This window comes from Papio anubis, chromosome 9 (assembly GCF_008728515.1).
Source record: "Papio anubis isolate 15944 chromosome 9, Panubis1.0, whole genome shotgun sequence".
Taxonomy (NCBI): Eukaryota; Metazoa; Chordata; class Mammalia; order Primates; family Cercopithecidae; genus Papio; species Papio anubis.
The window spans coordinates 82487744-82515017 of record NC_044984.1 but is presented as its reverse complement, the minus strand read 5'-3'; the positions used below and the strand labels follow the sequence as shown (position 1 = coordinate 82515017).

General features: G+C 33.6%; 1 protein-coding gene across 8 annotated transcripts in view; it reads left to right on the top strand.

Annotated features, from left to right (window-relative positions):
* Window positions 1-27274, top strand: part of CEP290 (centrosomal protein 290) — a 94639-nt gene that overhangs the window by 1686 nt on the left and 65679 nt on the right. For 4 of the 8 annotated variants that reach the window (XR_002515752.2, XM_021922735.2, XM_021922736.2 and 1 more), the window contains 19 exons: window positions 974-1043; window positions 1342-1388; window positions 3973-4116; window positions 9519-9572; window positions 10175-10195; window positions 10321-10473; window positions 10868-11050; window positions 11728-11817; window positions 14378-14500; window positions 15453-15576; window positions 19565-19737; window positions 20458-20620; window positions 22267-22367; window positions 22440-22527; window positions 23858-23970; window positions 24163-24930; window positions 25127-25219; window positions 25509-25593; window positions 26152-26294. Coding sequence is in view for 7 of the 8 variants with exons in the window: in XM_021922735.2 (XP_021778427.2) it covers window positions 974-1043; window positions 1342-1388; window positions 3973-4116; window positions 9519-9572; window positions 10175-10195; window positions 10321-10473; window positions 10868-11050; window positions 11728-11817; window positions 14378-14500; window positions 15453-15576; window positions 19565-19737; window positions 20458-20620; window positions 22267-22367; window positions 22440-22527; window positions 23858-23970; window positions 24163-24930; window positions 25127-25219; window positions 25509-25593; window positions 26152-26294 (2736 nt within the window). In the remaining variant the exon portion in view is untranslated. Of the gene's footprint in view, window positions 1-973; window positions 1044-1341; window positions 1389-3972; window positions 4117-9518; window positions 9573-10174; window positions 10196-10320; window positions 10474-10867; window positions 11051-11727; window positions 11818-14377; window positions 14501-15452; window positions 15577-19564; window positions 19738-20441; window positions 20621-22266; window positions 22368-22439; window positions 22528-23857; window positions 23971-24162; window positions 24931-25126; window positions 25220-25508; window positions 25594-26151; window positions 26295-27274 lie in introns of those variants that run through there. The other 4 variants (XM_021922737.2, XM_021922738.2, XM_021922740.2 and 1 more) reach the window with 4 other exon arrangements.

Here is a 27274-nt window from a genome sequence, read left to right as displayed (position 1 = left end):
ATAAATATTGAGGATAGGAAATATGTTTATTCTTTACATTTGAGGAAATGTGGTGCAGCAAGTTTGTAGCAGGCTGTAGAGAAAACAAATCTTGGGTAGGTACTTTGAGATAGGTTCTTGAGGTCATTAAAGGTGTATTTTATGCTGTCAGCAATTGAGAAGGCAATGAAGGTTTTTGAACCACAGTTGATAGGTACAAAAACAGGCCTTAGGAAGGCAAAACTGAGTCTATTATATAGGACAAACTGAAGGAAATTGGAGCTTTGCAAACATCACATTATAGAGGAGTTTAAACCTGAAATTATGCATTAGAATAATAGCAATTGGAACAGAAAAAAAGTAGTGGAAAAACATTACAAAGAGATATGTTGCTTTACTGGATATAAGACTTGAGGACTTGAGGTAAAAGGGAGAATCAAAAATGTTTCATGCTATTAAAAATCTAGAAATTGTAGTCTTAAGTAAGAAAATTGCCTGGCATGGTGGCTCACGTCTATAATCCCAGCACTTTGGGAGGCCAAGGCAGGAGGATTGCCTGAGGCTGGGAGTTGGAGACCAGCCTGGATAATATAGTGAGACCTTGCCTCTACGAAAAAATTTGCTGAGCATGATGGCACACCAAGCATGATGGCATGCCGAGCATGATGGCACGCCGAGCATAATGGCATGCACCTGTAGTCCCAGCTACTCAGGAGACTGAGATGGGAATATTGCTTGAGCCCAGGAGGCAGAGGTTGCAGTGAGCTGAGATTGTGCCACTGCACTCCAGCCTAGGTGACAAAGTGAGGCCCTATCTCAAAAGCGAAAAAAAAGGAGAGAAAAAATTATTTATTTATTCAACAAATATTTACTGAAAGTCTCCATGTGCCAGCCATTGCTGACACTAATGAGCATAATAAAACAAAATTTTTATTTTCAGTGCTTACATTCCAGTTTAAAGGCATATTGAAATAACCTTTTTTTAAATGTTTAGATGAAAGCTCAAGAAGTAGAGCTGGCTTTGGAGGAAGTAGAAAAAGCTGGAGAAGAACAAGCAAAATTTGGTAAGCACCTTGGAAAAAGTTTATTATGTTATTAAATAATGAGTTCCTATTTGTTCATTAAGCTGTAGAAAATTTAATTCTATAAACTGTATATATTCAATTTATTTTTAATATATAACATTTATTTAATAATACATATTTCTAGACTCCTGTTTTATGGATCTGCCGTATAATACTTTTTGTTACCTTATAATCATGATGGACTCTTTTAAAAGAATTAATTTTGTTATTAAAATTTATGTAAAAGTTCTGTGGTAACTAATCAATTAAAACATTTGTCTTTTTTTTTTTTTAATAGAAAATCAATTAAAAACTAAAGTAATGAAACTGGAAAATGAACTGGAGGTATGTCTTTTTGTATTCCCTAGGATGTAATTGTCATTAATTTTATTTTGAATTGTTTTCAAATTTTAAAATTATTATTGACTGGAAAAATGATAAGGATGATTGTAATCATGGTTATTTGTTTATTCAGTATATGTTCTACATGCCTATTATGTGCTATATATATATTGTACTAAGGATTGAGCATACGGTTGTGAACAAAATAAAAAGCAGTTAACTGCTGAATGGAGCTTACAGTCTTGGGAAATATACAGAAAGATTACTAGTAACTGAGGTGGAGGGTGGGTGGGCATTTGAGGAATAATTGCCAAAGGGTGTTATAGAAGTAATTTTTGACAAAGCTGAGGGCTAAAATATGAATATATTGTTGAGGAACAAAATACATAGAGACTTCTGAGAAGGTAGGAATGTAATGCAAATGGATCAGCCTTTGAAAGGAGGAATACCCTTTTCCTTTGTGTTAGGAGAGGAGGAAGAATGGATGGGGGAGGAAGAGTGAATGTGTATAGACGCTTTTATGTTTGTAGGCATAATGCCTGGAAGTTGAGAGTTTGGTGATGACCTCATCTGTTTAAAAGAGTGGGAAATGGTGTGGTCACATTTTAATGAAATTAGATAAAATTTGAAATCCATTGGAGAAAGGACTGGAGAGTTGGGGATCTGGAGTCAAACAGATTTGAGTTCTAGTCCTGATTCTTTTACTTGTTAACTCTCTGAACTTGGATTACCTATTGTTTTTTGATTATATATTCAGCTCCTGGGAAGATGCCAAGCACTTTGAATAAATACTTACTAAATGAATTATGGAGTTGGATCAATTCTGTGTTAGTCTTTAGCTAGGCAGCTGCTATAGAATAGGAGGGTAGGACAGTTGAAGATATTGGTAGAAAAGTGGTTGAAGTGACGATTGTGAAGTCTTAACTGAATGGATAGGAAAGTCAAGATTGGGGTTGGGTGGGCAGAAGGGTAGGGATAGGGAGGGAGAAGTCAAGGGATTAGTGTGTCCTGTGAGGTCAAAGGACAGGCATAGTGGGAATAATTGAAAGAATGTTCTGGTTGGACAAGGATCTGATGTGGGTGTGGGAGTGAGAGACTATAGTGAATTCAAGAAACAAGAAAAAAAATAGATTAGAACAAAAGTTATGTGGAGATTGCTTAGGTGTACATTTGATAGATGTCTGCGGGCCACATGCTTAAATTCCCAATGCATTTTGCGGAGTTATTGGGAAGTTGGTGGCTTGCTTCTACCATGAGTAAGTAGAGAGCAGGACATCTTGTGAGAAAGCAGCTGAAGTTTTCTTAGGATGATGGAGGAATGATAGGAATGATCACCTGAAGTTGCAAGGTTGGGTAAACCTAGAAGTACCAACACCTTCTCCTGACCCTAATGTATATGGGATCTGAAAGAATGAGCATCTTCCAATTGAAAGAGTTCCAAGGGCATTAGTATCTTGAAGGATCCAAATTGCAGCTAAGCCAAGATGGAAAGGAGGATTCAGTAAAGCATCTGAGGTTGTGAAATATTAATGTATCTTGGAAGAGAATTTTAGAGAGCACAATGGAGTACTTTTTGAAGGAGAGAAAGAGTAAGAACAGTTTGGTTAATGCAGAGGAGTAACAGAACTATATGGTGAAGAAATGAATGTGGGACATGTTACATGACCAAATGATGTGATGTTCTGGGCCATGACCTAAATTAACAAGACTATGAGGTAAAATTGATTTAATTGGCTACAAATCTTAAAGGTAACTAAAACCTGAGCTGTTTAATATGGTAGCACTAGCACTAACCACTTGTAGCTATTTATATTTACATTGGCTAAAATTAAAATGAAAAATGTAGTCCTTCAGTTGCACTAGCCACACTTCAAATGCCCAAACGTAGCTATATGTAGTGAGTGGCTACTGAACTGGACAGCACAGAGAGCATGTCCATTATGCTAGAAAGTCCTATGGGACAGTGCTGGTCTAAATAGTGCATGGTATGAGAGAAAGGGCAGGTAAAGGCACTCAGCTTCACTGACGGGGGCGGAGATTCTGTTGGTTTGTACTCCAATTGCACTAGCCACACTTCAAATGCCCAAATGTAGCTACATGTAGTGAGTGGCTACTGAACTGGACAGCACAGAGAGCGTGTCCATTATGCTAGAAAGTCCTATGGGACAGCACTCGTCTAAATAGTGCATGGTATGAGAGAAAGGGCAGGTTAAGGCACTCAACTTCACTAACTGGGGCGGAGGTTCTGATGGTTTGTACTCAGATTCCAGATCCCTGAGGCTCAGGAACCTTTGCAGTTTAGTCTGGTTACTTGTGGCCCAGTGGTTACAACAGAATGATTAACAGTCAGTTCTTTGCAGCTCTGGGTGGCTCAGGAAAAATTTAAGGAGTTATTAGCTGTGACCTAAAGTTTAAGTAAGTTAAATTAAAAAAAAAAAAGTTCTTAAGCTAATAAGCTAATATGTTTTTAAATATCTATGCTGAAGTATAAGGAATATTTAAAGTCAATATAATGATTTGCTTCTTGACTCATTTGAACCTCAAAATATAATGGGATTAATTTATACTTTGGGTTTATTACTTTAAGATGGCTCAGCAGTCTGCAGGTGGACGAGATACTTGGTTTTTACGTGATGAAATTCGCCAACTTGCAAAGCAATTAGAACAAAAAGATAGAGAATTGGAGGATATAGAAAAGGAGTTGGAGAAAGAGAAGAAAGTCAATGAGCAAGTAAAACACCTTTTTTTTCCATGAATCTTCACTGTTCAAGTTACCTGGCTATTTGTTATTGGTAACAATATCAATTTTTATATTGTATGTTATATTTGAAAAATGATGTTCACTTATCTCTAAGGTTTTATATCACTGTTCATTTTGTCATCACCAATTTTAAAATATAATGTAACAGATACTTCTAGTGAGTATGATTTGAAGATTAATTATTTATATTCGGAGGTACATTTTTCTCAGTACATCAAACTTGTTACCTAAAATTAATGCTTTTTTCTGGAAGATTGATATCAAGAAACTAACAGATTTTCACAAAGAAGTGATCTTTCTAGTGCCATAGCTTATTTTGGGTAAAAGTTATATTTGTTTGTTTCAGTGTATTTATATGATTAGTAGATTTGTAAATGAATCTTTTGATGATATATTCAATAATGGTTAATTAAATATCTTGTTTTTGGTTGTACCTTATTTTATGTGTGAGATATATATATATATAATATATATATAGTTTTTGAAAAGTTGTGTTCATGTCAGTAGTTTATAAATGACATCTTTAAAATAACATTTTTAATGCGTAGTTTTTATTACTTCATGTTATTCCTTGTTATAAACTAGTAATTCTTGCAGTGTTCACTTGAATTTAGTTTTAGGAAAAAAGATTTTTTGCAGATCAACTTGTATTTCCTGGAAGAAAATTTCCTATTTTTACCTTAACTTCCTGTTTAATGTTTTATTTACTTAACATTTATTTGTTTTTTATTTCACCTGAGCTGTTAGTAAACTTAGTAAAATTTGGTGCCTACATGTGGTAGCTGTCCTGTCCCTTATACTCAGAAACATTTTCCACCTTTGTGTCCTTTAAGTCATTGTTGTGTTATATTCCATTTATTTTATTTTGTCCATTGTTCTCTCAGAAGTTGAGGGTCATACATTTTAAGAAAACAATGATATGCTATTTAAGATAATGTATCATAAATTGATTTGTAAGGAAAAGTATCCCCATTCACGTATCTATTTTACTCTAAAATTTTAAAGAATCATATATAAGTTAGCTATGGAAACAATGTGGTAGAGACAGTATGGATTGATACCACTTAAATGTTAGGAACAAGCTCTTAGAGCATTATCTGTTTAATTAACTCTGCAAAACACAGCAGACCTGTGGATTTTTTAATAGTCATAAAGGATCTAACTTATAATATTCACTGGTAGAATTGCTTAGGGGGATGTCTGTGGTTTTCTGGACTTTTGTTGCTCTATATAGACCTGTATCAGTTGACTTACCATCATTCATACCACATACCCTTAGGTAATCAGAACTACCTTGTCCATTTTTATCTTAGAGTATTATCTTTATTCATAGTCACACACAGAGAAAACTTCAATATGTGATCTGTGTTCCTTTTTGGCTGCTCAATTCCTTTAGATGAAATATGGGTATGGGTTGCTTTGGCAATTACTTCTTTGCCCTTAACCAGTCATTCAGTTTTGTTGGGTCTTTACAGCATACCAGAGACTGTGCTAGTTACTAGTGATATAGTGGGCAACTTTGTTCTGGTTCTCAAGAATATTCACAGTCAATAATAAGCATAACATAGTGATAATATGATAGGGAGATAGATAAGGTTATGTTCTGGCATACTCTGAAGAGGGATACCATAATCAGCCTTAAGGCACAGGATGTGATCTGTAAACTGAGACTTGAAATAGAGTTAGACTGGTAAGAGGAATGAGGATGTACATGGTGGTTAAGGAAAGAACATTTCTGGGTAGAAGATACAGCATTTGCTAAGACCTAGAGGTAAGAGATGTTTGGAGTATTTAGGAAACTACAGTTATTCTTTTTGACTGAAATATAAGTGAAAATAGCTTTCATAGAGTTCTTACTATGTGCCAGGCACTTCATAAGCATTAATTCATTATTGCTTATTTGATACTTACCATGTGAGATAGTTGTCATTTCTACCATGATATAGATGAAGAAATGGAGACAGAGAAAGGGTAATTGCCAATGGTTGCACAGCTTATAAATGGTAAAGGTAGGATTTGAAAACAGTCTTAACTCAAGAGTCTGTGCTATCTTGCCTACCAAGTTTTAATTCTTATGATCCTCTGGAGAGAGAAGCAAGGGCCAGTTCCTGATGAATTTGATTTTTTTCCTGAAAGAAGCCAATGAAGAGTTTTGAGCACAGGACATCATGATCAGATCTATATTACTGTACTTTGTAGAGAGTGGATAGAAAAGGGCCAAGGCTAGTAAGGAGACATTTGTGTTAATTCAGGGAAGCACTAATGATGGCATTTGCCTGAGAAAGACAAGTGTGAGAGAAGTAGATGTAACTGGATGTGGTGAATGTAATTGGTTGTTGGAGGAGAGGGAGGATGGAAAGTCTGCCTAATTTTGTGGGCTGGGCCACTAACTAGGTAGATAGTGCCATTCATTAAGGAGGAACACAAGAGGAATTTGGAAAGCTTGAGATTATTTCAGTTTTGTAGATGTTGAGTTTGAGGGTCTTCTGGGCATATTCAAAAAGGGTTATTTGTGGATATGGAATTCACAAGAGACCCTGAGCAGATGATGAGGATTTATGAATCATGTGATTCATAAATCAAGTGATTATAAGGCACATCTCTGAGAAATGTCTAATAAAGCAATGAAACAGGAAGAGTGCTTCAAGGAAAAGCTCAGGAAAGGAGACACAGTGTGACGTTTGAGAAGACAAGGGAAAAAGCATCTAGAGCATTAAATGCTTTAGCATTAAGTTCTTGACTTCTTGTAAAAATTTCCCAATTCAGAACACAGTGGGATTATTAACTTTCAATGAATAATAATAATGATAGGCAAACCTCTAAAATTTGTATTGTACTTTGTGTTTTATTGTAAACTTTCTTTAAATTTTTTATTTTGAAAAATGTCATAGCTTCATAAAGATTGTAAGAAACACACTGTTGGTGGTAATATAAATTAGTTCAACCATTGTGGAAGACTGCGGCAATTCCTCAAAGATCTAGAAGCAGAAATATCATTTGACCCAGCAATCCCATTACTGGGTATATACCCAAAAGAATATAAATCATTTTCTTATAAAGATACATGCACACATATGTTCACTGAAGCACTATTCACAATAAGAAAGGCATGGAATCAATCCAAATGCTTATCAATGATAGACTGGATAGTGAAAATGTGGAACATATACATCATAGAATACTATGCAGCCATCAAAAAGGAATGAGAGGTCAGGCATGGTGACTCATGACTGCAATCCCAGCACTTTGGGAGGCCAAGGCAGATCACTTGAGGTCAGGAGTTCAAGACCAGCCTGGCCAGTATGGTGAAACCCCGCCTCTACAAAAAAAAAAAAAAAAAACACAAACTTGGCATGGTACTACATGCCTGCAATCCCAGCTACTTGGGAGGCTGAGGCAGGAGAATGACTTGAAACCAGAATGCAGAGGTTGCAGTGAGCTGAGATTGCACCACTGGACTCTAGCCTTGGCAACAAAGCTAGACTTTGTCTCAAAGAAAAAAAAAAAAAAAGGAACAAGATCATGTCCTTTGCAGGGACATAGATGGAGGTGGAAGGCATTATCCTCAGCAAACTAACACAGGAACAGAAAACCAAACACTGCATGTTCTCACTTATAAGTAGAAGCTGAACAATGAGAACACATGGACACATGGTGAGGAACAACACACACTGGGACCTGTCAAGGGGTCAGAAGGAGGGAGAACATGAAGAAGAATAGCTAATGGATGCTGGGCTTAATACCTAGGTGATGGGTTGATCTGTGCAGCAAACCACCATCGTACACATTTACCTATGTAACAAACCTGCACATCTTACACATGTACCCCAGAACTTAAAATAAAAGTTGATGGGAAAAAAAAAAAGAAAAACAATAACCACCCACATACCCTTCATATGGATTCACCAGTTGTTAATGTTGTGCCAACTTTGGCTTTATCTTTTTGTCAGTATTTTCACACATACATATTTCTCTGTTGTTTGTTCAATCACATTGTGTGCTGAGTCGCTTAAGAGCTAATTGCAGATATGATACTTTGCACTTAAATATTTCAACTTGTCTATTTGAAAAAGAAAGATGTTCTCCTACAATGAACACAATATAATTGTCATGCTCAGGAAATTTAATATTGATTCAACACCATTATCTAGTCCATAATGAGATTTCTTCTAATGGCCCAATAATATCCTTCAGTCTCCCCACCTCCAATATCCAAAGTTCCATCAAGGATAACATACTACATTTGGTTCTTTATTATAGACTTTTAAATATTGTTGTATACCATTGTGATTCTATCATTTCCTTGAATAAAGAGGAGAACCAGAAAAATGAAAGGTCATAAGAGGAATGAGGTTTGGAGAATAGGAGAAAAAAGGCATCATAATGTTTATAATAATGTTTGCCTGTTTGGAGAAACAAGAATCACAAATGAAATCAGTTATATGTAGATAAGAAAATCCTTTATAACTTTTTGCTATTCTATTCACTGATCATTTTGCTGAGAACTCTGTATGCATTTTGTTTAACTCTTATGTCAACTTACATTAGAAAACTCAGTTATAGAGATGTTAAGTAACTCATTCATGCTTTACTAGAAATTGGTTGATGAGGGACATAAACCTAGGCCAGTGTGATTTTAGATTGCTTCTTTTAACCATTGTGTTGTATTGCCTTTTATTTCTAAGTAATTTATGTTCACTGAGAGCAAATAATAGTCTAGTTATGACATAGAAAAGTGAAATATAAAGATGTTGGGCAGAAAATTATTAGGGGTTTTTTGGGGGGAGCAGATTAAGTTGTTTCTGTATTCTTTGGTTAAAGTTTGTGTGTGTGTTCTTTTTAATTCTTTAAAATGAAACTGTTTAATCCTTCTTAAATCCTTAAGTTTTGAAAATTTTGACCATTTATTTATGTGTTAGGTTGATATTAAATCCTTTATAGCTTTAACATTTTCTACTTTATTAGAGAGGATTTAAAATTTAAGTAGATAAGCTGAATACCTGGCTTTATATTAAATTACTGCTGATGGCCAGGCACAGTGGCTCACGTCTGAAATCCTAGCACTTTGGGAGGCTGAGGCGGGCGGATCACTTGAGGCCAGGAGTTCAAGACCAACCTGGCCAACACAGTGAAACCCCATCTCTACTAAAAATAAAAAAAATTAACCAGTTATGGTGGTGCATGCCTGTAATTCCAGCTACTTCGGAGGCTGGGGTGGGAGAATTGCTTGAACCTGGAGGCAGAGGTTGCAGTGAGCCGAGATCTCACTATTGCACTCTAGCCTAGGCAACAAAGAGAGACTTTGTCTCAAAAAAAAAAAAAAAAAGAAAATTCTGAATTTTATCTTATTATTATTTTTTTTACTATTTTAGTTGGCTCTTCGAAATGAGGAGGCAGAAAATGAAAACAGCAAATTAAGAAGAGAGGTTGGTAAAAAATTTTAGTAGTTGTGGTGGTTCAACAAAAGTACTTGTTAAAAAAGTTTACATAAATTTATATTGTAACCAGGACTGGAGTCTTCTAAGTAACTGATGTTTTCAAACTGATTTTATGGTATGACTTTGTCTCGGGGAAATAGAAAACAAAGCAAAATGTGAGGCCATTACGTATTACCTTCATCTCAGGTCTATGCGGGTAAATCTTTTTTTGTTTTGTTTTGTTCTATAAGCTATTCTTTGCTCGTTTTCAAATTGAATAGATGACTGAATTTCTATTCTTTTTTCTCTTACCCCAGATGCTTTAAAAATGTTTTTTATTTGTGAAATCTTATAAATTCTGATTATCATTTGGTTCTGCTGAGCCAAATAATGTTTGTACATTGTTTATTCTGATAGAAATTAAGTTTCTAACATAATTGAAATATTCTTTGTTTTGGTAGATAATTAGTATTCTTACTTTCTTTGGTCATTCAAAATAATATACATCGTTTTCCTAAATTTTTTTTGTTTTCTTTAGTTTCTGATTATTATTTTTAATTATGTATTGCCTTTCTCATTTCTAATTACCGTTTTCCTGTCCTTTTCTGTAGAACAAACGTCTAAAGAAAAAGGTGAGGCTTTAAGGGTGGTGAAATCTTGGGAATTTAAAGATATGTTCTGAAAGCACTATTTAGAGGATATAATTTTGTTATTCTGAATAGTTTCGTAATGGAATGTTGTGTTTGGTTACCTTCAGAATGAACAACTTTGTCAGGATATTATTGACTACCAGAAACAAATAGATTCACAAAAAGAAACACTTTTATCAAGAAGAGGGGAAGACAGTGACTACCGATCACAGTTGTCTAAAAAAAACTATGAGCTTGTCCAATATCTTGATGAAATTCAGGTAAAATGGCTAGAAGTCAGTTCAGAGCAATGATTCCTAAAAATTTTAATTTCATTATAATGTAAATATAATATTTAGCCCTACATGTAAATTCTTTGGTATAAATCTGTCACTATGAACTTGTAAAACATGAAATAAATTACATCTTTGAAGTTGCAACTTTTTAGCCATTCTTTTTATATTTGCCTATCTTGGTCATTAAGAACAATTGAGGTCCTTATGTACAATTTTCTTGATATTCAATTTGATTTAATTGGTCAGTGCCAATTAGTAAAGTTCTATAAAGAATTCTCTTTTTTTCTAGCAGACACTTATGGCTGCATTTAATTTTAATTTGGTTTAATTTTCAGTTTTTTTAAAATTATTTTTTAATTATAGTGTCTAACTTTTTTAGACTTTAACAGAAGCTAATGAGAAAATTGAAGTTCAGAATCAGGAAATGAGAAAAAATTTAGAAGAGTCTGTACAGGAAATGGAGAAGATGACCGATGAATATAATAGAATGAAAGCTATTGTACATCAGACTGATAATGTAATAGATCAGTTAAAGAAAGAAAACGATCATTATCGACTTCAAGTAAGAATTACTTTTAGAATAACTTATTTATTCAGACTTCATGTTATCTCATTACTGTTTATTTGACACTAGAAAGTACTTTTTCTAGGATGTGAATTTTTGTCTGTCTTTTTAATACTGTAATATGTTGTCATGTTGATATATTTGTCCGTATGTGTTTCTCCAGTCCCTTCACAAACACTAATTCTTGCAATTTAGGATATATAAATGATGCTTGAATGAATGTGTAGACAGCAGTCATGTACAGCTCATAATTATGGGGTTTTCTATAAAAGACTCTTGAAAATCCTGTGGATCATAACATTTAATTTTATCTTAAAATAAATACATTATATATATATTAGAAACCAATACATTGTTCACTATGTGGATTAAAGTTGTTTAAAAGGTAGAATAATGTTTAAAAATAAAATTTTTCTAGTAATGAAAGATAATTATGCAATTATAAGATGTAGAAACTATTAAATGTCACCTATAATTCCAGGATGACTTCAGTGATAAATATGCATATGTAATATAATGTATCTGTATGTATGTGTATACGTGTATATAATAAGTATGAATATGTATGTGTATGTAGATATATTTATATATATGATGTATGTGTAAATATGCACAGGTATAAATATATATTACATCAATTTGAAACAACTCTTGAAATAACTGTTGTCTTTTAGGTACAGGAGCTTACAGATCTTCTGAAAGCAAAAAATGAAGAAGATGATCCAATTATGGTAGCTGTCAATGCAAAAGTAGAAGAATGGAAGGTATTTTTTTAATTGACATAATAACTTTTTCTTTTTGTATTTTAGGTATAAATTTTAGTCTTATTTTTGTTTAATGCCTTATACTGGTTTATAACATTTTTATTAGGGTTTTTAAACATAAGTTTATTTTATTTATTGGTTAGAAAAGCTCTAAAACTGTCCTTTTTGATCTCTAGCGCATTTGCTATTGAATGACTTCTTTCACTTCAATGAGTTGAACTTTAAACTTTTTGGTAGAAGTCTAACTCCAAAATATATTTGGCAACTAAAATATATAATTCTAAATGTAATTTTAATCTTTTCACTTAACTCATAGTTACCTTGTATACATTAGTTAAATAGTTGCAGGTTTAATTTAATTTTTCTAACTGAATGTCAGGTTAATCAGTGGGAATAAGAATAAGCAAAGCAATCAGAATAACTTGGGAAGCCTTTTCTAAATACACTTTTCTTCCTCACCACCACTCTCCAACCTTAACCAAATTGTCAGGCCTTACCATATTAGAAGCTGGGTTTGTAATATTTGTATATTTGAAAAACATCAGAGATTATTCTGAATGAATAATTCTAATTTTAAAAGCTGTCACTTCTAGAGTCATTTGCTTTCTAGTAGGGTTCACATAAATCTTGTTGGCAGTTTGGAATTGGTTAGCATCTAGAAAGCTCAGATAACCTATATTTTAAACAAAAGCAGTAGCAATGGAAGTAAGGCCTATAGAATCAGTCAAGCCTCCATAAACTTTATATAAAGGGCCAGAGAGTGAATATTTTAGACCACCTGGTCTCTGCTATAACTAAACTCTGTTTATAGCATGAAAGCAACCATAGACAATACGTAAATGAATGAGCAAGGTGGTTTTCCAGTAAAATTTTATTTACAAAAGCAGGTGGGAGGCCAGATTTGACCTGTGGGGCGTAGTCTACCAACCCCTGGAAAAAACAGTTGTCTTTACCAGATTTAATGTTGGTGGGGTAAATGGTAACATGTTATATGTGTTCTGTACTGTGTTTGACTTAATATCTTTTCATAATTATTTTATATCAGTACATGTAGTATTGCTGTTCTTTTTAAAGGCTATGTAATTTTTCTTTATATACAGGTGTTTATTTGATAATTTGTGAAGTTTATGAAGTTTCCAATTTTGGGGTTAGAAACTGTTTTAATTAATATTCTTATATATGTTATTTTGCAAATGTACAAGTATATCTGTGGAATAAATTGCTGCAAGTGTAATTGTCATGTATGTTGCAAATACATTCTTCCAGTTTGTCACTTTTTTTTTTTTTTTTTTTTTTTGCTTTATGGCATTTTTTGCTGTGAAATATTTCTTTTTATGCTTAGTTAAATTTGTTATTTTTAAATGACTTTTGACATTTGTCATAATGAGAAAGGCTTCTGAGTATAAACTTGTTTTCTCATCTTTTCTCCTAATATCTTGTTTTTTTTTGAGACAGAGTCTCACTCAATTGCTCAGGCTGGAGTGCAATGGTACAATCTCAGCTCACTGCAAATGCCACCTCCTGGGTTCAGGTGGTTCTTGTGCCTCAGCATCCTGAGTAGCTGGGATTACAGGCATGTGCCACCATGCGCGGCTAATTTTTGTAGTTTTAGTAGACATGGGGTCACACTGTGTTGGCCAGGCTGGTCTTGAATCCCTGGCCTCAAGTGACCCTCCTGCCTTGGCCTCCCAAAGTGCTGGAATTACAGGCCGTGACTCTGCCTGGCCTTTTTTTTACATTTAAATCTTTGAAACATATAATTCATTTTAATGTAAGGAGTATAATATGGATGCAACAGAGCTACTCTGTTGTCCAAACATCATTTATTATTTCATCTTTCTCCTGTTGAAATACAATTTCATTTTTATTATATACTGCTTTTGAATTTGAATTTAATTTTGGAGTCTCTTTTATGAAATTGATTTATCTATTTTCTAGCTGTGTATACTTGTTTTAACTTGTGTATATTTTAATGTCTAAAAACGTTATCATTTTTCCGCTTTTAGAATTCTTTATGAACATATTTAATGTAAATTATAGAACTGGCTTGTCCAGTTCTTAAAAAATATCTTGTGGATTTTTATTGGGTATGTGTTAAATTTATAAATTATTTTATAGATTGATTTAGGATAAACCTTTTTATGATATTTAGTCCTAGCTAAAGAACACAAGATAACTTTTCTTTCATTTATTCAAGATATTTTATGCGTCTTAGTTGCATTTTAATGCATACTTCAGAAAGATCATTTGTATAAAACTTTTCACAGTTGTATGGAAGTACTTCTTGTTTATAAATGAGTTTTGAAAGGTTGAAATATTTTTAAAGATTGAATTATTAAGAAAATTCAGTGTATATATTAAAATCATTTTCTATTTGAATTTCAGGTCAGATATACAAAAGGGACAAAGATTATGCCAGTAGTTGCTCATACTTTCTCACTTCAAATAACTTTTATTTTCTGTATCATAAATCTATTAATGGTGTATATTATTTACGATAATGAAGAATGTTTTATTAACTTTCGTTTTGCATAACAGATTCTATTTTGTTTATTTCTAGCTTATTTTGTCTTCTAAAGATGATGAAATTATTGAGTATCAGCAAATGTTACATAACCTAAGGGAGAAACTTAAGAATGCTCAGCTAGATGCTGATAAAAGTAATGTTATGGCTCTACAGCAGGTAAAATCTTACCAGAATTTGGTTTATCAACCAGTTTTATTACAGTTGGAACTTTGAACGATGTCTTTTATTTATTATATCATCAGTGCCTAGTCTAGCAGCTTGTATTAGCAACTGTATAATAATGTCTTTTGAAATTTCTTATACCATCTGGTCCCAGTAAAAAATTAGAATTAAGTTTATAGAGTCCAGATTAGAGTTAGAACTAGAGTTATTTTGTTTATTTTTCTATGTTTATGTGGATAGTACACATATTGCTTTGGTTAGAAATTAACAAGAAATGATTTAAAACTTTTAGAAATTTTAAAATAATTTAATACTCTGTTAAGGCTTATTTTACTGTATCTTAGTCCTAACATATCCTACACAATGCGAAATAAGCTAAAAGCATGGTTATAATTTGATTATGCTGCCTATTTTATTTTTAGTGAAAATAACTTATATAAAAGGAAGTCACACTTTTATTATTTGTGCTGTAGTTATAGTCCAAAAGTGAGAAGATGATTTGAAAAGTATATGCTGAGTAAGAGCAATTACAGGGGACAATATTTTTGAATAAAGTACTAAAGGGGAAAAAGCTAAGTAGAATAAAAGAGAAAGCACAGAGCAAAACAGAAACATACAGAATGGTAGAAAGATGAAATTGAATGGAGGATGAGGAAAGTAACATAAGGAATTGTAAAAGCCACAAACATTAGGGAGTTCTGGAAATGCTATTTTCCAGAGTATTAGCCTTTATATCCATCTTTCAGTATTGGAGTAACAGCAGTGTACCTATCATGTGTATCATTGTGTATTACAGTTAAAGTGTACAAAATGGTAAAAGGCATACTTTAACCCACAAGAAAGTATGTTCTACAGTCTTGTTGAAAAAAATCAGACCTACTTTTTTCCTTACCTTTTTAGGTTAATATTCATGAAGGGATATATATTGTTTTAAAATATTTTATAGGGTATACAGGAACGAGACAGTCAAATTAAGATGCTCACAGAACAAGTAGAACAATATACAAAAGAAATGGAAAAGAATACTTTTATTATTGAAGATTTGAAAAATGAGCTTCAAAGAAACAAAGGTATTTTTATAAATATATAAAGCTATTTTATATATCATTATGTTTTTAAAGTACTTTATATTTATTAAAATAAAATGTCAAGTCAATATTGAGTTTTCTCCATTTGAATTTTATCATATTTTCAAAAAATTGTACGTGATATTATTTTTTATTATACTTATATTACTAGTGCTTACCTTTGTAAATGATGGATGTATTTTCTATTATTTTTCTCCTCTGGTGAAAATTACATTAACTTTTATTACCAGGTCACTGGTATGAGGGAAATGAAAAATTGTGATACAATTATTTTTATTTAATTTTTTATAATTAACAAAGAATGGAGGATAATAAAATTTTGACCAGTGTAGCAGCATTGCTGATAGTTTTCAGAGGTCATTTCACATTAATCTTACTCAAATTAATGCTTCATCATATTCTCCTTACCCTGAGCCATATTACCTAGTTTAACACATCAAATTCTATGAATATAAGTTCTCACAATATCTGTGTTGTTATATTTCTATAGCACTACATACTATAGTTATGCCAGGGCACACTAATGCAAACTGTTCATGGGAAATTCATAGACATGTTTTTTATAATTGCTGAATATATATATACACACACACACATATATACACACACGTATATATATGACATGAAGAAGAAATAGTGATTCAGCGCACGTATGTGTGTATAAGTGTAGTGATGTGGTGTTTGCAGGTATGGTTGTAATTTTGAAAATGAAGCAAAAGCCTTGCTGAGGAGATAATTGAACCAATACTTAAAGGAAGTGAAGGAGTAAAACATACAGATGGCTCTAAGCAGTGAGAATAAGTTCAAAGGCACTAAAGTAGGAGTGTACAAAGCATGTTTGAGAACAACAAAGAAGTCTTTTTGGCTGGAGTAGAGTCAGCAATTGGGGCAGTGATAAGATCAGAGAGGTAAACTGAGGCCATATCATATGGGGCCTTATAGTTCATTGTGCAGGCTTGGCTTTTAAGTGAGAAGGGACAACGTGGAAAGTTTCTGAAGATAAGAATGATATAATTTGACTTAGACTGTGTTTGTAGTAGACTGTAGGAGTGGTAAATAAAAAGCAGGGAGACCTGTTAGAAGACGATTGCAATAATCTGGAGATGGTGGTTTGGGGCATGGTGGTAGCAGTGGAGTTATTGGATGTAGCAGTTCTGGATGTATTTTGAAAGTGATAAAAATGGAATTTGCTAACAGATCAGATGTAGGATGTGAGAGAGAGAGAACTCTTAGTCTGAACCAAAAGTTTTGGTCATGGTGGTGTTGTGGGAAGAGCAGGTTGAGAGATAATCAGGTGCTTAATTTTAGATATGTTAGGTTTGAGATGATTATTAGACATTCAAGTGAAGGTGTTAAGTAGGCGCTTGTATATAAAAGTCTAAGGTTTAGGACAGCAGTCTAGGCTAAAGATATGTTTGGTAACTGTCTCCAAAAAAGTAATTGAAGTAATGAGGCTGGCTAAGATCACCAAGGGAGTAAATGTAGGTTAAGAAGAAAACTCTAAAGAACTTCTACTTTAGCAGCTGGGGAGATAAAAAGGAGCAACCAAAGGAGACTGAAAAGGAAAGCCCATAGAGCTCGGAGGAAAAGCAGGAGTTTGGAGAGCCCTGAAAACCACATGAGGAATGTAACCAAGGAAGAAGAAACAACTGCTTTCAGAGCTGTGTTCATTGATGCTGATAGGTCAAGATGATCACTAGAAGTTGACTATTGGACTTAGCAATGGTCATTTTTGGTTCAAGAGAAAATGGGTAGAGAGGAAATGTAATAAGGAAATACAGGAACTCTTTCCCAGGACTGTTTCTATAAAGAGAAGGGGAAAACAAGGTAGTAGCTTGAGGGGAAAGAGGGATTAAGAAAACATTTTTCTCTTTAAGATGGAAGAAATAACTCATGATTTTAGGTTAATAGAAAAGCTCCGTTAAAGAAGAAACATTGATGAATCAATGAAGTGTAGAGAGAGAACTTCTGGAACAGTAATATTTTAAGAATGCAATGGGATGAGATCCTAGTGTGCCAGTGAAGAGGTTGGCCTTAACTAGGAACATAGAGTTCATCCATAATTACAGAAAAGAAGGTAGAGTGTATAGATATAAATATAGGTGACTTGGTAGACATCCTGGTAATGGGAATTTGTTGAAGTTCTAAACTGGTTGCTGCTTTTTTCTCAGTGAACAAGGGAGCAAGGTTCTTAGCTGAAGGTGAGGATAGGAGAGGATGTTTCATAAGTTTGAGGAGAAAGAAGAGAAGCGAAAGTATAAAATGGTCATCTGAAAGACTGAAGATGTGGAGAATGTGGTATGACTGTTGAATAGCTTCAAGAGCCCACTATACATATATATATGTATTTATGTATTTCTATATATGTGTTTATTATATTTGTATCAGAAAACTTTGAAAGTAGTTTAAACTGCTTTAAAAGGATGACTAATAGTATGGATTGTGCATATTCTGGTTACTAGGAGAAAAAGTGGCCATTGATCTCTGCTGTCAAATAAGGAAAAGAACTTATCTAATAACACTTTAGTCAGTCCATAGTTACATAATCCCTAAAGCTCACAGAAGGTGTGTGTACTAGACTGTACTCTGTATCTTGAACTTAACTTGTAAAACGCAATGGCTAATGGTATTCTTCCTTCATAAATTAGGATTAGGTTTAGTTATCAGAAACAGAGAGCTGAAGAATAATGGCAAAAGCAAGATAGACATTTATTTCTCATCTACATAATGGCCTAGAATTAAGCATTCCAGGGTGTTGCCTTCATCTGCCCATCCAAAATGGATGCAGTGCAGCTTTATCTCATGTCTGTATCCCAAACAGCAAGAGAGAGGAAGAGGGGACAAGAGTTAAACGCATGTGCTGAAGGATAGGCAGGCAAATACAGTGTTTATTGTATAGGCCATGTGGAAGAATGATAGGAGAGTAGATATGTGGAAGAAAGGGAGAATAGATACTGGGGGACAACTCAGCCTGTGTCACGTTCCACAGCTTAGCTGTTAGCTCCAGACAGCTGGGCTCATTTCGTAAAAACTTTTGTGATCTCACATACTAGTCTTATGCCTAAGTCCAATATTAAATATATAACCTATATATTAGTAAATGCTTATTATGATTGAGTGTGAGAATAATCTGTGTCAATAAATTTTGGAATGATAGCAATCTTAGGTTTTGTTTTTTTAACAATTTAGTAAGATATTACAAGTAGGCATTTAGGAAGTTTTTAGCTTAGTTTGGATTGAATTTAGTTGCAAGTGGTGGAAAAATCAAGCATAGTACAATAATTTAAACAAGACAGAAATTTATTTCTCTATAATATAGACAAAATTGAAGCAACCAGGGCAGGATTTGTGTGACAGATGCACAAATATTCCCTATCAGGGACCCTGTATCTTGTTGCTATGCCTATCTCAACATGTGGTTTCTAATTCATGTGAAGTTGCCACCCTCATATGCATGTGGATTTCAGCTAGTAGGAAGGAGGAAAGATAAAGATTACTCCTTTCTTTTAAAAACATTTTTTTTTAAATTCACGTATGACCTTTGCATTTATATTCCATTACTGACATGACCACACATAGCTGCTTGTATGTCAGTGGAAATTTAGTTCTTTATTTCAAATGGCCATATGTCGAGCTAAAAATCCATAGTTTTAGTACAGTGGACGAAAGGGAGGTTAAATATTAGGAATAGCTAGCAGTCTGTGTCACAATGATCATTCTTTGTAAAGCAGTATTTTGCAACCTTTTAAAATCCATACCCCTTCAGCTAAGAAGATTTTGCTGAACTTTAGTTTTTTAGTTAATTGTATTAGTAAAACCGAAACAAAACTTTCATCTTAGAAATATAAAATGACAAATTTAGAAGAGTTTTTTTTAATGGCATACCACTTTTCTTGCCACCATATTGGAATCACTGATTTGAAGGAATAAGTCGTCAATTCAATTAATGATTTTTGTTTTTACTCTGTAGGTGCTTCAACCCTTTCTCAACAGACTCATTATATGAAAATTCAGTCAACGTTAGACATTTTAAAAGAGAAAACTAAAGAGGCTGAGAGAACAGCTGAACTGGCTGAGGCTGATGCTAGGGAAAAGGATAAAGAATTAGTTGAGACTCTGAAGAGGTTAAAAGATTATGAATCGGTATGTATTTTTATCTTGTCATTCAAGGAGCTTAGAATTATTCTTGCCATTCACAGACTATTCTGTGCTATTTACTGCATACCATTTAAAAAACATTCCATAAGTGTCTTTTGATAAAGGTTATCCTCATTAATTTATACTGAACTATTGAAATCTTTGAGCATTTACTTTTTGTCAGGAGAATTGTTTTCAAACCTTTGATCACAAGTGATTTGTCCAAATAATCAGTTTTGATGAAGCAGCAGGATTACATTTTTTTTTATTATCTGTGTTCATTGGGCCACCATGTAGATGTGACACCACTGGCCAATTTGACAGCATTTATGACAGGAATATACTGTGTCAATACAACCTGCTCTCCACTTTTTATACTTTTTCATTGGTTACAACTGATTCAAGCAACTAATGACTTACTTATTCTACTGGTATTGCTGATTTGCTTTTACTAATTCTTTTAGTATTTTGGTAAGTGTTTTATATGTAATACATATTCGGAGTCACTTTACCTTTAGGATATTATAATGGAAAGTTTTAACTGTTGCATATTACATCATTATTATTACTGGATTTGGTTTATAGAAGCACAATAAAAGACAGGTATAATGATATAAATTATAGGCATATGTACATTTTCCTTTAGACTTAGTAAAAAAAAATGAACTTGATAAATTTATTAAAGTAAACTACGTTATATTTTAAATTAGATTGGATATTTTTCAGGGAGTATATGGTTTAGAAGATGCTGTCGTTGAAATAAAGAATTGTAAAAACCAAATTAAAATCAGAGATCGAGAGATCGAAATATTGACAAAGGAAATCAATAAACTTGAATTGAAGATCAATGATTTCCTTGATGAAAATGAGGCACTTAGAGAGCGTGTGGGTAAGCCATCTTTTAAGTTACATAGTTTGCTCAGCCTGATTTACAAGTCTTTTTTTAAAATTTAAATTGTTTATTATTATTTATTAAGTAGTTTAATGCTTCTTATCAAATACTTTTTTTTTTTTTCTGAGACGGAGTCTCACTCTGTCGCCCAGGCTGGAGTGCAGTGGCCGGATCTCAGCTCACTGCAAGCTCCGCCTCCTGGGTTTACACCATTCTCCTGCCTCAGCCTCCCTAGTAGCTGGGACTACAGGTGCCCACCACCTCGCCCAGCTAGTTTTTTGTATTTTTTACTAGAGACGAGATTTCGCCGTGTTAGCCAGGATGGTCTCGATCTCCTGACCTCGTGATCCGCCCATCTCGGCCTCCCAAAGTGCAGGGATTACAGGCTTGAGCCACCGCGCCCGGCCTCAAATACTTTTATAAAATGTTTAATACAAATAAAAGTGGAGCTAAGCTGATTGAAGTGGAATCAGATTTTATGGTATTGGAGTGGTGGGTGGGCAGGGCTGGAACATTGCCTTACTCAGTCTAGCATCTCCTCAGTAATAGCTGCTTCTTTAAAAAAATGAAAGTTTATTAATACCACATATCAGAGGTTAACCTTTTTTTTTTTTCCAACAAAAGTAGGGTATGTATTACCCACATTTGTTTGCAAAATGCTCTTGTTACAGATGAGATGTTTAAACCTCTCTGTGTTGTGATTCTCCTGCCTCTGCCTCCTGAGTAGCTGGGATTACAGGCGTGCACCACCACACCTGGCTAATTTTTGTATTTTTAGTAGAGATGGGATTTTACCATGTTGACTAGGCTGGTCTCCAACTCCTGACCTTAAGTGATCCACCCACCTGGGCCTCCCAAAGTGCTGGGATTATAGGCATGAGCCACCGCGCCTGGCCTGTTAAAATCTTGTAAAGATTTTTAAGTACTTGACTTGTATAATTCGGACTGTTTACATTTTACTTTGGTTGAGTATTTTAAGGAGTAATTAGTAATATAGTTTGAGAGTTTATATTTTTATTTTAATAAATAGCTTATTAATAAATAGTTAATATTACTAATTTAAGTGTTATGATAGTGCAGACTAAGTTGCTGCTTTAAAATGAAAATAAATATCTAAATATGGATTTCATTATTGCTAAATTTCATTTAATGCTTTCTTAGTTAAAATGATCATTTGTCAAAACTATTATCTAAAGAAAAGATAAATAGACAAATAAGTATTTTATACAGATATGTATGTGTGAAAAGTATCTAACTTGGATCCATAGTTGGGCTAGGACCCCAAGTTAGACTTCTGATCCACTTGGACTATCAGATCACAGCCAAGAATCTGGAAGTTCCTAAAGACGACTTCTGGCTAGTCTAGGTAGCTGTCGTGGACATCATATTTTCTATGTTTAAAAAGCTCCAAATCTTTGTTTATAGTTTACATTAGGTTTTTGTTAGGATTTCCATTAATAATTGTGATAAAATTTTAACTCGAGTTACAGTTTAAATATCTGGAAAATTCTTTCACAGAAAGTTACCTCATTCTTCAGTGATATTGGCTAAGTGAATTATAACCAGTTGCCTGATGGTATATGACATTTTTGCAGTTTATTTGAATGCTTTTAAGTTTTTAATTGTATTGCTTTCTATTCTAGGCCTTGAACCAAAGACAATGATTGATTTAACTGAATTTAGAAATAGCAAACGCTTAAAACAGCAGCAGTACAGAGCTGAAAACCAGATTCTTTTGAAAGAGGCAAGTGTGGTAGTCAGTTGATTATTTTCTTGGTTGAACTATAGAGAAATACTAATAATTTATACTTTGCAGATTGAAAGTCTAGAGGAAGAACGACTTGATCTGAAAAAAAAAATTCGTCAAATGGCTCAAGAAAGAGGAAAAAGAAGTGCAACTTCAGGTATACTCAGTTATTCTAAACCTTTAAAAAGAATTATTGGTAAGTGAGTTGTCTGGATATGAAATTATTTATGTTAGCTATTTTTGCTGTTCTATTGTGGGTCTGTTGCAAATTTAATAAATGACAATAACAGCCTGAAGGAGATAAGTGAGTGTCAGTGGGTTCAGTCGTAAATCTGAAATAGGCAAAAATGAACAAAACAAAGTAACAAAAATTAAGCAAACAAGCAGACAAAACAAACCTTAGAATTATGGAATATTTGAAAATTTTATGGTATAGTATTTTAATTTCTAGACAGCACCAATATGTTGTGATTAACAATAATAAAACTTAGTAGTTTTTATGTTAATATATGTTACTCAACATTTTGCCTTTCCTTAAGGACTATGCATTGAAAAGCTTTTCTTATAAATTATTATTATTATTATTATTATTATTTGAGATGGAATCTGTCTTGTTCTGTTGCCCAGGCTGGAGTGCAGTGGTGCAATCTTGTGCATTGCACCCTCTGCCTCCCAGGTTCTAGCGATTCTTGTGCTTCAGCCTCCTGAGTAGTTGAGACTATAGGCGTGAGCCACCACGCCTGGCTTATTTTTGTATTTTTAGTAGAGATGGGGTTTCACCATGTTGGCCAGCTGGTCTCCAACTCCTGGCCTCAAGTGATCCATCCACTTTGGCTTCCCAAAGTACTGGAATTACAGGCATGAGCCACCATGGCTGGCCTTAAATTATTCTTTACTAAGTGAAAGTAATGCTTTATTGAATATAAATTAGCATCTTTTTTTGGTTTATTTTACTTGAGCTAAAGAGAACAGTTGGTTAAGTTTTATAATAGCCATTGCAGTGCTTTTTTGTAAGAAGACCACACAGAAGGAATATCTTTTTCGCTTGCCCCAAATCCCCAAGCACGTATATGAATAATAGCAGAGTGGTTCTTTTTAGCATTATGATTTCTATAATACATCCAAAACTTTCTCAATAAATGAAACTTCATAATTTATTAGTACAATAATCAGTTTACTTATCACTCATCATCTGTATTTACTTTATATGTCTTTTAACTGGTGCTTATTAAGTAACGCTTTAATATAGAATAGGCAAAGAATGGTAGAGAAGATGAAATTCAAATTAGGTTCTCACATTATTAATAGTTCATTGAAAGTGAGCTAGATCAGAAGTTTGTATTGGCTATGTAGAATTTTGGAGAGAGTTTGGAAACAATTATTCTTCCTCTGGGTTAAAACTTGATTGTAGGTTTTAAGAATTAAAATGTTGGAATAGTAGAAGGGTTATTTTAATGTTTTTAGTTTGTTAATTCTCTTATGTATAGGATTAACCACTGAGGACCTGAACCTAACTGAAAACATTTCTCAAGGAGATAGAATAAGTGAAAGAAAATTGGATTTATTGAGCCTCAAAAATATGAGTGAAGCACAATCAAAGGTAATAGTAAAGTATTGCAAAGAGAGTACGGGAAAATATTTTTATTGTGCTTTCATTTCTTCCCCCTTTATCTCATTCTTGAACATCTGATCTTATTATTGTTGATAAATAAGTAGAGGGAAATATTTGCTTATTTAAATAACCTGTCGATTCAAAGATTGATTAATGAGACATTATTTACTCTGAATACAGATTAGGAGTTCAGATAAAGTAGAGCTGCTGCATAGGAGATCATCATTCAATACCCCACAGTCAGATCAGAATGAGCCAGAAGAGAATATGACCATAGGATCATTATCAAGAATGTTATCTGAAATTCACCATAGTGTAGAAAGTGGAATGCATCCTTTTGTCCCTTTAACTAGACTTTCTTCATCCATGCAAGTAAAAGATAATTCAACTCCAGAAACCATTACAATAAGAGAGATTTTTAAAGCACCATGTCTGCAGTCTTCAAGAAATCTAGAATTGTTAGTCAGCACCTTTAGTAGGGAAAGCCATGAAGAAATAAATGACGTATGCCATTTTTCTGATGACTGTGTGAAGAAAGAGTCAAGAAGCCATCAAGCACTAGAGAAGACTAGTTTTGTACAAAAAAGCAATTCATCTTTTCACGGCTTATCAACAGCTTCAGACATAATGCAGAAGTTATCACTTAGGCAAAAATCTGCAATATTTTGTCAACAAATTCGTGAAAATAGAACTGACATGGATAAATCACAAGTAGCAACATTAGAAGAAGAACAGGTTCATACCCAAATAAAGTACGCTGATATCAATTTGAAAGAAGATGTAATAAAAAGTGAAGTACCCTTACAGACAGAGATATTGAAAAATAAGCTTGAGGTTAATCTTCCAGACCCTGTGTTTATTACTGCACAATCAAAATTATCTCAGATACATCCTCTTGAAAATCTTATAGAACAGCTACGGAGAGAACTAGTATTTCTTAGATCTCAGGTGAGCCTTTCTCCAACTTATATTTTTGTGGTTGCTCTTTTAAGACATCTTTAACAAAGTTCTGTAACAATTACAGTTAGAATATTTTTGTTTGCATTTTAACATGAGTTATACACATTTTACTTTTTTAAAATCTAAAATGCAGTACATTGATATGAACTCATTGACTTGTCTAATTTATTAAATTTTTCTTTAGAATGAAATCATAGCACAGGAATTATTGATCAAAGAAGCACAGAGTAGAAATGCAGAAATAGAACTTGAACGTCATAGAAGCCAGGCAGAACAGGTAGTGTAAAGGCAGAACATTAAAAGAGATGATTGTGGTACTAAAGACAAAAAACATTATATCTTTTTGCCTTTTATCATGGATATTGGGAGAGGGAGAAAGTGGGAGGAAGATCACCATCTGTTTTACTGTTTAGATTTTAGTTTATTTTTATGATTGCTGCTATGTCTTCATAGTCATTTTTTTTTGTTTTGTTATACTTAATTGATCAAACTTTTAACTTGAAAACTATAGACTATTGTGATATTTTGTTGAAAAAAATCAATTTTGTTGTCTCTGCTTTTTTCAGAATGAATTTCTTTCAAGAGAACTAATTGAAAAAGAAAGAGATTTAGAAAGAAGTAGGACAGTGATAGCCAAATTTCAGAATAAATGTAAGTTACAATTATCTTTTACTTTTCTGTTCTTATTTTTCCTAGACTTAAAATCATGGGCCTAAAAGGACATTAACACGTTCTCTGTTTTCTAATCTGTTTTACTTCTAATTACATCTGTACTGTATATACTTCAGTCTGCCACTCATCCAGTTGGTTTGCCTTGCTATTTTCATTGTCAGAGAACGTTACTAATATGAATTTTTTGTGAGAATGTATAACTCATTTTTCTTGTGTGTTCTTTAATCTAAATGAAGTTAGAACACCAAATTTAAAGTTCTTTAATATAAAGTATGGTTTAAGTTAAGGCAAAAGTATTCCTGTGATTTATTTCTTCCAGTGATGAGATATGTGTGTATATGCACATGATATAAATAGGTCTGTCATTTAACTCAACTATTCACGTAGGATTTATAGTTGAATTTTCTTGTATGTTTATTTACATTTGCATTTTTCCAATGATTTCTCTGGTATATGTGAAATATTTGTTATCTGTATAGAATAGTGTAAATTGTGAAAAAGATCTGATCATCCAATGAGAAAACTGTATAATTACAGTAAAAGAATTAGTTGAAGAAAATAAGCAACTTGAAGAAGGTATGAAAGAAATATTGCAAGCAATTAAGGAAATGCAGAAAGATCCTGATGTTAATGGAGGAGAAACATCTCTAATTATCCCTAGCCTTGAAAGACTAGTTAATGTAAGTTATTTTTTTCATGTTAATCTTTTTCCCCTATCACTTTAGAAAGATTTTCTGCTGTGTACAGATCTCCATAGTGTCTGATGAGATGTTTTCAGTCATTTGAATCATTGTTTCCCTGTATGTAAAATGTAGTTTTTCTTGAGCTTATTTCAATACTTTTCTTCTACCAACTGGATATTTGTTATTAATCTGTCTTCAGGTTCACTGACGTTTTCCTCTTTATCTCTGTTCTTTTGGTTCAAGGGTCAGCTTGAGACCTTGAAGAGTTTTTTACACAGAATTTGGAGCTCATTTTTGCTGACTCTTTTCTTATTGGGATTTTTCTTTCACTTTTCCCATGGTTTTGGGCTCTATCCTGTGGTTTTCTAGATGAGAAAGATGATAGGTCACTGCCATTGCACCCTGCCCTATGACTAAATCTTTAAAAATGGCAAAGTCAATGTTTGCTGGTCCTGTCTTCCATATTTCACAGCTGCGCTATCTCCGCTCACTGCAAGCTCCGCCTCCCGGGTTCACACCATTCTCCTGCCTCAGCCTCCTGAGTGGCTGGGACTACAGGCGCCTGCCACCACGCCCAGCTAATTTTTTTTTTTTGCTTTTTTTTTAGTAGAGACGGGGTTTCACGATGTCAGCCAGGATGGTCTCGATCTCCTGACCTCGTGATCCACCCGCCTTGGCCTCCCAAAGTGCTGGGATTACAGGTGTGAGCCACCACGCCTGCCCCGCCCCCCCTTTTTTCCCCTAAAATCTGCTTGCTTTTGTTCATTTTCTAGAAACTTTAGGTAGTTTTTTTTTTTTTTTTTAATTCGTTTTTTATTTATGGAAGTGTAGGTCTCTTAGGAACTTATGCCATAAGAAGTATTATGAAATGGCTTTATTCTAAATGTTTAAAAACTTACTCATTGTTACAGGAAAGATTTAGCCATCAATAATATTCTATTTGTATTTACCATATAGAGACTTGAGAAATTCTCAAT